The 15,387-nt window shown below is 33.3% G+C and overlaps 2 protein-coding genes across 4 annotated transcripts; both read left to right on the top strand.

Moving 5' to 3' along the window:
• The first annotated feature begins 2,043 nt into the window (after positions 1–2,043).
• Positions 2,044–8,233, top strand: LOC137823825 (mitogen-activated protein kinase 20). 3 transcript variants are annotated; one of them, XM_068629109.2, is made up of 10 exons: positions 2,044–2,512; positions 3,570–3,978; positions 4,358–4,485; positions 4,592–4,651; positions 4,931–5,080; positions 5,190–5,345; positions 5,559–5,770; positions 5,891–5,992; positions 7,141–7,298; positions 7,388–8,233. In XM_068629109.2, exons 1-10 carry the CDS (start codon positions 2,489–2,491, stop codon positions 7,828–7,830), a joined length of 1,842 nt encoding a protein of 613 aa, XP_068485210.1. In that variant the 5' UTR covers positions 2,044–2,488; the 3' UTR covers positions 7,831–8,233. The 3 variants fall into 3 exon arrangements, with proteins under 3 accessions (XP_068485210.1, XP_090149878.1, XP_090149879.1); XM_090293752.1 differs by lacking the exon at positions 2,044–2,512 and adding an exon at positions 3,048–3,182; XM_090293753.1 differs by lacking the exons at positions 2,044–2,512; positions 3,570–3,978; positions 4,358–4,485; positions 4,592–4,651 and adding an exon at positions 4,759–4,820.
• A 3,704-nt stretch (positions 8,234–11,937) lies between these two features.
• LOC137826302 (uncharacterized) lies at positions 11,938–12,985 on the top strand. Its single transcript, XM_068632221.2, has one exon. The coding sequence runs from the start codon at positions 12,215–12,217 to the stop codon at positions 12,647–12,649; it is 435 nt and encodes a 144-aa protein (XP_068488322.1). The 5' UTR covers positions 11,938–12,214; the 3' UTR covers positions 12,650–12,985.
• The last annotated feature ends 2,402 nt before the right edge of the window (positions 12,986–15,387 follow it).

Genomic DNA, 15,387 nt, shown 5'->3' with positions numbered 1-15,387 from the left:
AATATTTCTTAAATAGAACAAAGCTAAATATTTTTTTTATTAATTCTAAAACAATTAAAAATGGATATAAACCTATTTGTGAAATCATGTTACATTGAAAAAATCATTTATAAGTTGATTTATTGAAGAGTAAATGTGTGAATTTGCAGTAGATATATCATTGAATTGATTTTGAAAACGATTCACTCTATTACTAAATCCCGTGGTTAATTATCTGGTATTGTTGTGGAAGTAAAGTAAGTGTAAAGGAAAAGAAAGGTACAAGTTTACATCAATATATTAATTATTTTCCAAATGTTCACTATTTGTGTGCAAAGGTTTAGGATCACGGGGAGAATAATTTTTTTTTTAAGTTGTGGAGTTATAATCCACTAACATTAAAGAAATTTTATAAATCAATTTTTTTATAAATCAATAAAAATTAAAAAATGAAGTATTTCATATGTTATAAATTTTATAAAATAATTTTATTAAACTATTTATTGTTTATCATTGATTATTTATAAATATATAATGTGACACATAAATTTTAAAATTTTAACATAATACATAAGAAAACATTTTGATTTTTTTGTTATTATGTTCAATGAATGCATTGGAATATGTCTAAACAAAGTCTCATTCATAGTTGAGATGATTTATTTACTGGTGTTTGGATACAATGAAATGAAAGGCTATAAAGTATATTTGATGTATTTGAAAATGTGGTGAGTGTTGTTGTCTTCCACCATGAAAGATATGTAATGCTTCTTTGAAGAAAGTAAAGTGTTTGGGTGTGAGAACAAATATTTTCATTCCCAACCACTCACCTTCATAATTAGTTCTTCCATACCTGCAAAACAAAACAATAACCCTGAGACAATATACAATAATTATAATTAAGACTTTCAAAATCATTTATCATAATTCAGTTTTTTAATATGTGAATTATACCTAAAATTTAAACTTAATAATATAATCTAATTTTAAAATTTGTTATTTTCTTATTTTGCACTTAAATTTATTTACCTGTGCATCTGACATGAGTGAATTTAAAAGGAAGCCAAAGTACAAAAACTAGATTTAGAACATCAATCCAAAACCTCCCATGTATTTAAAATAAGTTTTTTTTAATTAGACTTAATTCACATTTACATTGAGTTCATTGATAAAGTTTAATTTTAATTATACTTTTTCTATGAGATTATTAATCTCATGGGTATTATCGTCACCGTTTTCTAACTAATTGGGGTTATTTAATATTTACAGTGTTATTAGTGTGATCATTATTTTAATGTTTGTAGCTATAATAACATGATAATAAATATATGGGTAGACACATGTTTGTAATTTTGTTATTGAGAAAACAAATGATCAATATAATATTAAATTAATATGACTGAATCAATGAGATACTTTCTCTAATTCCAGGGGAAGAATATCAAAATATTTATTTATTATTAATTTTTTCTATTATATTACTTTCACCGTCATGTCATTTTTAATATTGATTAAGAATGGTTATACTTGTTCCGCGTAATTTTACATTAATAAATCAGTAAAATGGGAATTTTGAATCTTAAAAATGTATGCAAATTTTAATTTAGTTTTAGAAATTTAATAAATAAAAGTAAAGTCTCTAAAAATATTTTTATGTTTTATTACCTGTCTCTTATTTCATATAGATTTTATACATATTACCATTAAATGTAAAAGAACAAAATTATTTTGGAGACGTTTTATTTAGTTGACATTAACCGGAAAAAATATATATTTTGAAAGAGCGAATAGATGAATGAGCTTTATAAATTGTGTAAAATATGAAAATAAAAAGAAAAAAAAGTTATATTTTGGGAAAATAAAAATTGTGAGATTAATATCTTAGAATATGACACGTGTTTGGCACATTTCCCATGCCATGTAAGTTGGAGAGGAGACAGACAGGTAATTCCAGAACAGTATCTGCCATATTACTTCGTAATCTGGTTTTAGGAGCCTCAATTTACGAAAACACCCTCCACACTCTCTCAAAATACCAAATACGCCACTTCCGTATAAGATCCCATACCATATCCGTATCTCACAAGCAAATGCAAAGTAGAGAGAGAGAGAAGAGCCACCCTCTCAGACAACTCAACAAACAACACATTCCAACAACAAAAGCCTTTCAAAATTTTCACTCTTTCTCCCTGTGTCGGTGTACTCTTCTTCAGGGCCACTCGTTTTTGCTTCTTCAAACGCGCTTTTGGTTGAAGAAGCTCCTCTGGGATCTGAGTTAGGGGTGAGAGAGAGAGATGGGTGAGTTTTTTCTCTGAGTTAGATCTACGTCGTTTCATGTGGCAGTTTGGTGTTGGGATTGGAGGTGGGGTTGTATTTGGATTCTGTGTACGTTGAAGGAGCTGGGGTAGGGGGGCAAATGTGCTTGGGTTTTGTTTTATGTCAAAATTGAAGCTTACCTTTCTATGTGTTTCCTATTGGTGGCTTAATTTGTGGTGGCTGTTGTCTCAGAATGCAGCAAGATCACAGAAAAAAGGTGGGTTTCTTGTTTGTTCTCCTCATTAAGCTTTACTCTAATTAATTGCTTCACTAAAAATATTACTTTTTTCAAGTTTTTATCTGTCCATGAATGAATGATGAGGGTGCCCTTTTTGTGACTAAGCAGAGTAATGAATGATGAAAATAAAGTTTTGTCTTGCTCTGTGTTGGTGGGTTACTTTACTTCTCTGAATTTTAGATTACTTAAGTCTAAGTGTGGAAGTGAGGCTCTGCTAAATTTTTTCCATGGGGGCTTGGTATGATGTTAGTTAGCTCTCAACTGATATTTAGTCCACCAGTGACATAATTTCTCTTCCCCACATGACGTTTGGTTGACAAGCTCTTATTTTTTTCAATGTGTTGATGAATTTTGGATGCTTATTCTTTTAACTGGTTAGATTGCATTCCTGGGGTTGATCTTCCATCCTAATCAATCCACCCTTCTGCTTTTCTTTGTTTCTACGTCTTCGGAGATGTGTTTTGCACGCTTTAGGTGCGTTGTACAAGATTGACTCTCCCAAATAAATGTTGGTGAATGACAAGAGACGGTGAATTGGAAGAATAGAAAAGTTATAGTCTAAGAATTGTGGTGTGTTTTATGGTTTCAAGTGCTATATTTTCATCTTTTGCCTGGCGTAAGCTGGGGACGGGGAGTGAGGCTGTTAATGGTGACAATGTGTTTCTTTATGTTTATTGTTTGTTATTTTGCTTGTGTTAGGCCAATCTATGCTGATGACAGGATCAGATTACTGAAAATATATTTCTATTCTCAGTGTCTATGATTCTTCAATACCGAGTTAGTTCCATAATGTAAATTCTATGGCACACGCAATTTTTATGTTTAATGTGTATTGAGCTTATGGATGGATCATGGATTCTGAGATACAAATTAATTTGCCTTATAAATTAGCAAAGAATATTTATTTATTGTAATTTCAATTTATCTAATTTGAAAACTTGTTTCCCAATTGTTGCGTTAGCTTGATTTATTAACATAACCAAATTTGGGCATGCCTGATCTTCCTATGTGGATTACTTTTATATCTTTGTGACAGGGTTCAATGGAGATGGATTTTTTCTCTGATTATGGCGATGCCAACAGGTACAAAATTCAAGAGGTCATTGGGAAAGGAAGTTATGGTGTTGTTTGTTCAGCTATTGACACTCATACTGGCGAGAAAGTAGCAATTAAAAAGATACATGACATCTTCGAGCATGTATCTGATACTGCACGTATTCTTCGTGAGATAAAGTTGCTTAGACTTCTTCGACATCCTGATATTGTTGAAATTAAGCATGTTATGTTGCCTCCTTCGAGGAGGGACTTTAAAGATATTTACGTCGTTTTTGAGCTAATGGAGTCTGATCTGCATCAAGTCATAAAAGCCAATGATGACTTAACAAAAGAGCACTATCAATTTTTTCTTTACCAGTTACTTCGAGCATTGAAGTATATTCACACTGGTATTCTTCAATATCTGATAGTTACTTCTTCATCAATATCTTATTTGAATGCACATTGTACTGCTAATAGCTATGCCTTATTTTCAGCACTTGAATGAAATGTAATTGAAATTGCACCATTGCTTTCCATTTCTCTTTACAAAGATGTCAGCATTATGTATATCAAATTTTTTTTTCTCTAACTGTTGTTGTTGACTTCTTTTTTTACCTCGCGGCTGGATCTCCTTAAACTTATATAATACCTTTATGGTTTGACCAAAATGTTTTAATGATTCATTTGCCCCTTTTTTTTATATTTTACTTTGTCTATTAATCAACGTAAGTTTGCTGACTTCAATTCAGTATTATTGCTCATCTAATATTTGTCAACACGTTGCAGCAAATGTCTATCATCGAGACTTGAAGCCAAAGAATATATTAGCCAATGCAAACTGTAAACTTAAAATATGTGATTTTGGGTTAGCTCGAGTTGCTTTTAGTGACACACCAACAACTGTATTTTGGACGGTATTCCATCCTAACATTTCTTGTTTGTTTCATACCAATTTTACAGCTTTGCTAGACATCGGATGGTTGATGCTTTCTTGCTTACTTAATATATTTATTTCTGTAGGATTATGTCGCTACAAGGTGGTATAGAGCACCAGAGCTCTGTGGTTCCTTTTACTCCAGGGTATGACTTTTTCAACATTCTTTTGGATGTCGTATAAATGAAGAGAACCAATTTCTGCATAGTCTTGAATCTCCATACCCTAATTCATGCTCAATAGTTTTGTGTAGAAATTGCATATCAACCCATGATACATGCTTTCTGTTATGTTCTTTCCCCTCAATAGCTAAAAGTAAGACCCAAGACCAATCTGTTATTTATTATTAATTATTAATCCCCTGGTTTCTAGTTTCTGTTAGTTTTGTGTCTGCTGGTGGGTTAACGCTAAGGTATTGAATGCAGTATACTCCAGCAATTGATATTTGGAGCATAGGTTGCATCTTTGCTGAAGTATTGATAGGAAAGCCTCTTTTTCCTGGAAAAAATGTTGTCCATCAGTTGGATCTGATGACAGATCTGCTTGGTACTCCCTCACTGGATACTATATCCCGGGTAATTGTTTTTTCTCTGTAGAGGGAAACTGTCAGTATTTGCTTAACTTAATTTTACCAACATCGTTAATTTTTTTGGTGACAATTTTGAATCTTTGTTTTGGATGTAGGTACGCAATGATAAGGCACGGCGATACCTGACTAGTATGAGGAAAAAGCAGCCTATACCATTTGCACAAAAATTTCCGAACGCAGATCCTTTAGCGCTACGACTACTTGAAAAGTTGCTCGCCTTTGATCCGAAAGACCGGCCTACTGCTGAAGAGGTTTGTAATATTGTTCTCTATGGTTTGTGTTTTGTGTGTGTGTGTGTGTTGAAAAATCATTCTAGTTACATAATTAACTGTTTCTGGAGCTTATGCTTTTTCTTTTGGAATTTGGACAATAGAAATGTGTAATCAATCACACAACAGTTACATTGATGTGCAATAATATGTGAGTTCCTTGCTAAAGAATTTTGAAGGATTTGACATTTTCAGGCATTAGCTGATCCTTACTTCAAGGGACTTGCGAAAGTTGAGAGGGAACCATCATGCCAGCCTATTACAAAAATGGAGTTTGAATTTGAAAGGAGAAGGGTCACAAAGGAAGAAATTGGAGAGTTAATTTTTCGTGAGATTCTAGAGTACCATCCTCAACTATTAAAAGACTACATAAATGGAACAGAGAGAACTAATTTTCTTTACCCAAGGTTTTTATTTTTTGTTTTCGGTTTATTCTTCAACTGGTTACCTTTTTTTCCTTAATATTTTTTTTTTATGTTTACCCTATTATTCTTCTCCTTACCTTAATTGGTGCTTATTCTTCACAGTGCTGTTGATCAATTCAAAAAGCAGTTTGCTCATCTTGAGGAAACTGGTGGCAAAAGTAGTCCAGTTATGCTACCTGAAAGAAAGCATGTATCACTTCCCAGGTAATCCTGTTGGCAAAGGGTTCTTTTTTATTATATTATATTTAACACAGGATTGAATATTCTATGATGAATGTTAAATACACTAATGGCTATATCAGATGCATAGAAATTATGTTATGGGCAAATAGGAACTGACATACGGACAACTGATTTTGATGCGATACCAGTTCTAATTTAATCTTCCATGTTAGTACATAACATAATGTCAAAGTGGTGTTTATACCTTGTAGTCAATGTTGCTTTTGTGCATAGATGCTACCACGATTTAAAACTTGTCTGGTCAAGGTATTAAATAATAATTTAATAATACATAACATATATTAAAGAAACAAGGTATCTTAATTTTATAATGCTAAAAACTAAAAGTGAAGCACCATATTATAGATTCTTGACATTTGACACGCACACAAAAAAGTCCAAATCAAATATATCATAATACTTGTATCTAAATTTCAACATAGCACAACAATGTCTATTAACAACAATATCAACTTTACATCAAAATGATAATTAATATTTCTAAGTTTATTTTTTTCTATTTTTCTAAGAAAAAGTAAAAAAGGTGTGTGTTGAGTATTTTTTATAGGTTCACTAGGAACTGGTTTTTGCCTTCTTTTTTTTTTTATCGATTTTCTTGTTCATTGACTGATTTATCTTAAGGCTGATTTAGTGGTATATTTGGACTGGACGCAAGACGATTTACTGTTTTTTCAATTGAATCGGTCAGTTGGGTGTGTGTTTTAGATCATAGGAAATTACTATACATTTTTCTGAGCTACATTGTGGAAGATGTTGTTAACTATATTGTGGATAAAGTAACGTGCTCGAGTTGCAAATGCCCTTGAATTATTTCAAACCTGTTATTAGTAATTATCTTATCCATAGTTTATATTAGAGTTGATTAGTTTGTCTGTAGCCCTTTTCTTATTTTATTTCCCTACCATCTTATTTAGCTGCCTTTTGAATGTCTCAGCATGGCATGAACAAAATCGACCAAAATAATCCACACTTTCTCCGGGCTAATTTTTCTTGATTGCTTCCTTTTGCTGTGACAACTGCTTTTCATTCATGGGGAGCTTAATTAGATTACATCACACTAAAATTTTGCTTGTTTGATTTTCTTATTTTCTGTTTGGAATTATTGACAGGTCAACAATTATACATTCAAATATAGTATCCACAAAAGAGCAATCAAATATTACTTCAAGCAAAAACAGGCAAACAACTGAGGAATACAACAATAATTCCCGGGATACAGACAATCCTGCCCCAAGGTCCATTCAGGGTCTGCAAAAATTTTCACTTGGTATGTCATTGTTGTCAATTATTATCATCATGCTTTGTCAAGTTTATGAGCATTGCCAGTAATCGATTAGCAAACATTCTTGTTTTCAGCAAAACCTGGTAAAGTTGTTGGGCCGGTTATTCCTTACGAGTATGCAAGTGTTGTCAAGGGTTCATATGAGCCCAGAACATTTATGAGAGGTTCTGTTCTTCCTTCTCAACCTACTCCCCCGACGAGTCATTATCAAAGATTAACCCCTGGGAAACAAGAAAGGTCAGCAACAGCAACAGAAGCTGACAAGTGTGTATCTTTACAATCAAAACTTGCACAGCAATGTTGTGTGAATGGCCAAATAGCACCAGAAATAGCTATAAATATTGATTCCAACCCTTTTTTCATGACACGAGCAGGAGTGAACAAGATAGAGCAGGATGACCGAATAGGCATTGACACAAAGTTGCTGCAATCAAAGACTCATCAATATGGTGGGATTAGTACTACTGCTCATAGAAAGGTTGGATCGGTTCAGTATGGTATAACAAGGTTGTTCTAGAAGAATGCTGGCTTGTGAATAGTTTGGCAAGGTACAGCAATCCTTGTCGAGCACAAGAGAAGTTTCTTTATAGTGGAGAAGTAGTAGTCTGTGGTGGTGGTGCTTTGTGTAAGATGATTTACCTGAGTTAGTGCTCCCCCAGAAAGAACCACCTTTCTCTTGTCAAACCTTGTAAACATTGGTTTCAGTTATTAATAAACTGAACAACTGAAATTGAGTCCTATCTTGTAATTCAATCCACACAATCCTTTACCTAGATATTTTTCCTTTTTAAATTTCCTGCAATGACTGTTTTGCAAATTGCAATGAATAAATAAATCAGACTGGTACATGTACTTGTAAAAATGTTACTTGTTTTATGCGTGTTATGCATACGGGGATATAAAGGAGATTCATTGTTTAATTATAGTGGTTTAATCCCCTTTGGCCATTATAAAAACATATTCCTCACAAAGCTCTTAAACAACTGGATTCCATTTAAAAAATTATCAATGTCTGGAATTGTATTGAATTTTCCTTACCTACGCATAATAACTATTCATCCTTGAAAGTAGGTTTGGTGCTTGCATGATTTCCTTCTATTTTTGTTTATGTTACAAAAAGAAACAGACATTTCATTATTTTATTGAAAGAGAAATAGCCGTAACATAGGTTTTTTATGGATGATATGGTTCAGATTACTCTTCACATTTCGAATAAATTTGACATAAAAGTTGAGTTGAATTATGGATAGGTGGATTATCGTTAAAAAAGTGTGTTTTGCAAGCGGTGGTCTTTATTGGAATCGAACACCTCGAACAAATAGTTTTAGCATTTGATTGAGGGCGACATCACTGTATTTCATATGATTTTGAAAATATGAACAAACATGTGCCCACCTATAGCCTCCTGGAGCCACATTGCACTTCCATGTGGAGGAAGTTACTGCAGCTACCTTTTGGAAGCTCTATCTATTAGCTACCTACACAGGATAAGATTAACTTTATGCGGAGGCTAGCTTTCAGAATGTACATCCACTTATAACTCTTCCTTTTTTTCCTACTTCTTACTTCAGAATAGTTAAATTGGTAACGGTGGAAAGTGTGATGCAAAGAGACTTGTGACTGGTTACTATCCTATCACAAAACCTGATGGATCACTCCTGTCACAATAATGTTGCATTGTAGCCCACAAAATAGAATTCAAGATAAAAACACACAAGAAAAATAGCCTCTCCTTGCTTGCCTCAGAAATGTAACATTGTTGCTTCATTTACATTAATCATTCATTTAAGTCTCAGATTAAAAGCATTGACAAGAATGTCCTAGAAAATGAGGTAAATTTGAATTTGAACGGTGAGTTGAGATAATGCATTTGAATGATTTGGTCGCTTGTTTATTGTTTGGCATTTACTGCATATGCAACTACAAACAAGGCGGGGCTCACCAATAAAAGTCTGAGTCAGTTCATGTGCTGACCATTAAGTTATAAACAGGTTGAGAAAATCCTCATTCCTCCCTCCCTCCATGAATATTCCTCACCACCTTCAAGCATTTATTTTTCTTTTTCTAAACCCAATTGCTGATATTGTTGCAATAAGTTTTGCTCCACTGCTATCTTCTTTCATTCACCTACACACCCTAAAATGGATGACAAAACTTCCCTTTTTCTTGTTAGAACCTTTTGTTGTGCCATGCCTGCCTACTCACTCCTATTCACAAAATTTTCTTTAATTCAAGATTTGGTTATCATTATCATTCACAGCATAGATAAATAAGAAGAGAAAAAACAAAGATACATTCACTAAACTGTGTACCAAATGTGTGCAATAAAGGATCATAGAAATTATTAAGATGAAATTGAGATTTTGATTTGAAAATAACAGGAAAAAAATAATGTACAAGCTTTGGTGATAAGTTGAATGCAGTTAATATTTGGTATTATAATGTTTTATCTGTGTGCTCATTAGGTTGTAGGGGGAATAATGGAAAGATGTCGATAGGTAGCCCTAGAGGCCTACCATGTGAGAGTTTCGTTTGTTTGCACAGTAAAATGATTTTGAAGATGTTAATATGTCCAAAAGAAGAGTAAGGTGTTGCAAATGGTGAACAGAAACAAAACTCAGGTAGGATGTCCACACATCTTTTGCAGTTAGATTAGATGTATGATATAGAACTACAATAGCTCTCTCATCAATGATATACATGGGAAGGCCCTTTGTAACAATTTCATTGAAATTTCGTACAAGAAATGGTGGTACGGACCCCCATTACCTTACCTCCCGGAAGCATAAAGAAAAATAATGAAGGATTGAAAAAATTGTGTGGCATTAAATAAAAAGACTAGTGTAGTGTGTGAATGTGACAAGAACAGAGGGATCCGAGTGGGTCTGAGCACATGGAGTCCCATATGCCCAACACAACCAAATCTCTCATACAATCCCAATGACCCAATCCGCCGATTGGTTTCCTTCTTGGAAACACCACCACCTCCCCTCTCTGATTCTCCACCACACTCTCTCAGGGCCACACCATCCATCACTAATTACGGATCCCTCACTAAAGCTGCAACACCAATCACCACCAGATTAACAAACACTCTCATACATACATGCATCAATCAATCATCTTTTATTTTCTTTTCACTCTCTCCTAATCATAATTTCAACACCACTAATCTTTTAATCTACTACTACTACTACCAGTAAGTACCACCATGTGCCTTCCAATAATCAAATGTAACTGCAAACATTAAAAAGCTACTAGCATCAAAATCTATAATCTTTCTCTCATCACTCTATGAATTACTTTTCTCACAAACATCACCAGCTTTCATCACCCTTCACTTTTTTTTTTTATGTTTTCTTTATCCTTTACTCACCGTGAAGGAATGATTTTTTTGACTCAAGTTTTATTCGTGTGTTCTTACTGTGGAATTTACCATCTGGGTAAGTTTTTTTTTATGAAAAAATGAAACTGTCATTGAAGACAGTTGATAGCTTTCCTTTCAGATTACTGATTTTTTACAGGCATTTATTGTTATGGATGCGACATAATCAATCATTTAATAAAATATTGTAGTGATGTTGAATTAACTTGTTTATCCAGAGAACCAAGTTGTCCTAAATTAGCTAAGCAGAGTGTTTGATTTCCTTCAAATGACAAGTTGTTAGTTTAATATGGGTTGGGATTGATATGATTGTAGCATTTTGCATGATTAAGTTGGCCTAAAAGGGTTAGAAGGGGGTTTTGTGGGGCTCAAGGTGGGGTCACTGGAAAGAAAACACGTGGCAGTCATGCGAAGGGTGGTGATGCAGATCATATGGCATATGAAAGAGAAGAGAAGAGAGTGGAGAGGCACATGGGTGGGTGTTAGGTTCAAGAAATTCATGTGAGCACATGTGCTTTCTTCCCTTTGTTTTGTGTCCTGTGGGACCATTTTTTATGCTCTCACATCTCCACTCCTCAACGGGGTTGCATTTTCAGTCACACTTCTAAACTTTATACTTTCACCTTTACCTCATTTCAATCTTACTAGCTAAGAATCCTCACTTCCCAATGCCAATGCACATTTCATACACTATTACCATCATGCATGTGTTTAACATGTTATAATCAACCATAAATATCTCATTTCTGCTAATATGCCATTTCCCATTATCTTCTAACACCCTCTCAGATCCATCCTCTTTGTATTTTCATTAATAAATATTGAAATACCATCATACTTTTTTGTTTCTTTACTTCAACCTCCTTGGAAGAAAACAATAAGCAATGAAAATGTTACATAATGCTTTTAATTTCAGTATAAAAGGTTTTGTATAATAAACTAATCAAAAAGTCTTTTTAGTATGGAGACAAAACTTTTCTTTGTCTAGTTGTTTTAGCTAGAACTGAAATTTTACTTTGATGGTTTATATAATAAAGATGATTTTTTGAATTGATTATAAAACCAAGCCCTATAACTAGTTGTGATGGAGAGAAGTAGAAAATAAGCTTAAAAAGAGGAAGAAGAAGAAGAAGATGATGGTAAATATATTGCATTAAGAGGAAGAGAGGTAAAAAAGTGATGAGGTGGAAGAGGGTGTTGGTGTGGAGCGTGAAGGCCACCTCATTGCCCCAATCCAAAACTTGGGGGCTTCTTCTTCTTGTGTTGTGAGGCCAAAACCAGTGGGGCCAGCTTCGTTGGCATTGACATTTCTAGAGCTCAACAATAATTTAACATCTTCCTCCCTCCCACCTCCCTTGTTTGCAGCCACCAGAAGACAACCTCACCTCACCTCTCATATAACTCCCTCACACATTAATCTCTCTTCTCTTCTCTTCTCTTCTCCTCTCTCTCTTTCAACCCTCTTACACACACAACACATTACTACTACTGTCACTGCCACTGCTACTACTTCTACATGTCATCATCCATGGAACAAGAAGATAACACCCCAAAACACACTATCATACCCACATTCCTCAGAAAACCTTCAGACGACCAGGCCAACTCCACCGTCTCCTCTCACAAGTCTTTGCATGTTTTTCGCCACAGCAGGAGGCGGTGTAGGAAGGAACTCACTGTGAAAGAGCCTGCCAAGGAAGGCGAAGATGAAGAGAAAGAAAAAGAAAAAGAAGAAGATGAAGACGGGGACGGTGATGACAGAGAAGAGATAGAGAGGAAGATTCATGCATTGCAGAGGATTGTGCCTGGTGGGGAGTCATTAGGGGTGGACAAACTCTTTGATGAAACTGCTGGCTATATTCTGGCCTTGCAGTACCAGGTGAAAGCCTTGAGGGCTCTCACTGGTTTCTTTGAGAAGTTGGAGAAGGAGAAGACAAAGTTTGGAGGTTGATATCATCATCAAAATGAATGAATGAATGAATGAATGAAAGAATGAATCAATAATCCATGGCGATGAAGCTGGTGCATGATGGATTATGGAAGCAGCAGCAGCAGCAGCTTAGGTTAGGTTCTTTTGGTTTTTCCCACAGACCCATTAGTTAGATATTTTTTTTTTCCTTTTAATTTTTCTGTTCTTGGCTGTACTTTTGGAGGTTGGGATCAAGGAAAATGTCTCCCATGTTCTTAGATTTTTATTTTTTTATTTTTTTATTTTCAAGTTCTCAGTTTCTCACTGTGTTCTTTTGATGACTTTATTATCTATATATCTTGAAAGTTGATAATCTTACGCCGCAGATTAGTGTTGGAGAATTGATTTTGGGGAAGTGTTGTAGGAATCTTAAGGTGTGTTGTTGTTGATGGTGATGATGATGATCTGGAGTGAAGCTAGAGTGGGTGCAAGTGTATGACATTATGGTGTGTCTGTGTTGGATGTACGTGGGCTATGTGTGACAGGTTTTTTTTTGTTCATCTTGGTCCAGTGGGCCACCCCTATTTGGTCTTAAAATCTGGATGAGATCAGAGGTTTTTAAAGTAACATGGCACATACACATGTTGCCATTGGTCACTTTCTCTTTTATTTTGTTGTCAAAACTTTGCTTTGGGGATTTTGGAATAGGGTTGTTTGACTTTTTTGGCAGTTAGCCATTACTACCACAATAACTTACACTTACAATGTGGTATACACAAAAAAGAGACCACCCCACTTCAATTCAATGCTTATAAATTTCACATGCTTTCTTTCTCATCCCAGGATCATTCTGCACCCATTATGGATCTCTCTTAACTATCTTAATTCTTTCTTTACAACCATTCAAAAACTTATTTTTACTTCTCTTTTCTTCTCAAACAAATGCTTTTTTAACAAATTTCTATCAATAACCTTGTTTCAATTTTGAAAATTAAAGTTTAGTACAACCTTACAAGTCACTGCACCTGAAAAAACAAGAAAACGTTTTCAAGCTGTAATTTTGTTTTGGTGTACATTTGCAACTAGATTTGAACAAAATCATTGTTTCCTTAAATTTAAGAATGCCACTGTTACTTTATGTGATGAAACTTTAGTGAAAGTGAAAGAAAAACAAGTTAATGAAAAAAACAAGTAAAAATCCAGGTCACAATAAATGAGATAAAACCAAGAGTGCTCTGAGCAATGTGGCTACTACTACAGTTACAGGCACTTTCACTACAATCTGAGTACTGTTTTGGAGATCCAACACAACACAACACCACACTCTGGCAATCAAATTCCATCCACCAAGCTTTTGCCAAAACTCATCTGCATTCTCCAATTGCCAACTTCCTGGAACAGTCGCAGTCACAATCACAGTCACAGCCACAGCAATTTTTTTGGAGAATCATGAAAAGGCTTATCATGTTATCATTAAGGCAGAAACTTGGGCATGTGGCATCGTGCACAACTACAATGTGTATCCATCACAGCACAGAAAGCATGCAGAAATGCTAATTAACCATGTAGGAACAGAACTCACTCACAGTTACTCATCTGCATAATATATATAACCAATAAATTTACATAAGTTTATCTACAATTCTAGGGAGTTAGCATTCCCGTAGCTCTTATATAAGTGTCAGTGCCACTTCATCTAGTGGAATAAATTTTCATGATTATGGACTCAAAATAGCTTAACTATAGTAACTATTTAAATTTGAAGAAAAAATAAATTCGTTTTCTATGAACTATCTTAGCAAATTTGTCGAGATAAACTGAAAAGCATATCTGACAAAATCATGAGTTTTATTTTGTATGCTTTCTCTGTAGCTTAAAAGGGCATAAAATAAATATAAAAAAGTTACAATAACTTTTTCCAAACACTCTTTAAAGGATTTAATTTGAATTATGTTTTTTACTATAAAATTAAAAAAAATATGCAAACTTATTTATTACACTCAGTTTATATATATATATATATATATAATTTTAAATGAGTAACCACTTTTTAGGGAATTTAAAATGTTATGATAACATGTTATTTTGGGTAAGAAAATTAAAAAAAATTCAAGAATTTATTAGAGTAGTTAAATTATTTAAAATAAGATAATTTTAATTTTCATAAAAAAGTAAGAATTTAAATTTTTAGAGTCTCATCAAGTTCACGTTTTATTAATTTGTATTTTCTTTTTACCTCAATTTCTGGTGTCGACTTTACAAACTTCAAGATATTTTTTCGGATGATTATATTTCTATTTATGTTGATTAAGATTTTTTTTATTGATGTTGATAGGAATAATTCTTTATTTAAATTATTAGTATAATTTTATTTTTATATATTATTTTTAATCAAAAGGATTCTTTTCTAATTAATGTCACTATTTATTTTTACGTATTGAATTATATTTTTTCGGATTAATATTCATTGTGATTATTTTTTTATTGATAAATAATTGACAATCTCCGACCATCAACATTATAAAAATATTATTGTTATAAACATAAATAGTTATAATTGACATCAATTAAAAATAATTTTGGCTGATGTTAATTTAAAAAAATATGAACTTTTAAAAAAAGAAATAACTAAAGATTGATAAATTATTTTATCAATATTATATTTTTTTAATATATTAATGATAATTGAAATAGTTCATTTAAATAATAAACAATTAAAATTTACTACATTTAAACTGTGATTGAAACAAAAATTAGAACATGAAACAATGAGATAATTC

Source organism: Phaseolus vulgaris, chromosome 8 (genome assembly GCF_051622355.1).
Source record: "Phaseolus vulgaris cultivar YP4 chromosome 8, ASM5162235v1, whole genome shotgun sequence".
Classification (NCBI taxonomy): domain Eukaryota; kingdom Viridiplantae; phylum Streptophyta; class Magnoliopsida; order Fabales; family Fabaceae; genus Phaseolus; species Phaseolus vulgaris.
This window is presented reverse-complemented; position numbering and strand designations above follow the sequence as displayed.

Coding starts and splice junctions, on each gene's coding strand:
- LOC137823825 (XM_068629109.2), top strand. CDS start 2,489: ATGCAGCAAGATCACAGAAAAAAG. Junction 4,486..4,591: donor CAACAACTGTATTTTGGACG/GTATTCCATCCT, acceptor TTATTTCTGTAG/GATTATGTCGCTACAAGGTG. Junction 4,652..4,930: donor GTGGTTCCTTTTACTCCAGG/GTATGACTTTTT, acceptor TATTGAATGCAG/TATACTCCAGCAATTGATAT.
- LOC137826302 (XM_068632221.2), top strand. CDS start 12,215: ATGTCATCATCCATGGAACAAGAAGATAACACCCCAAAACACACTATC.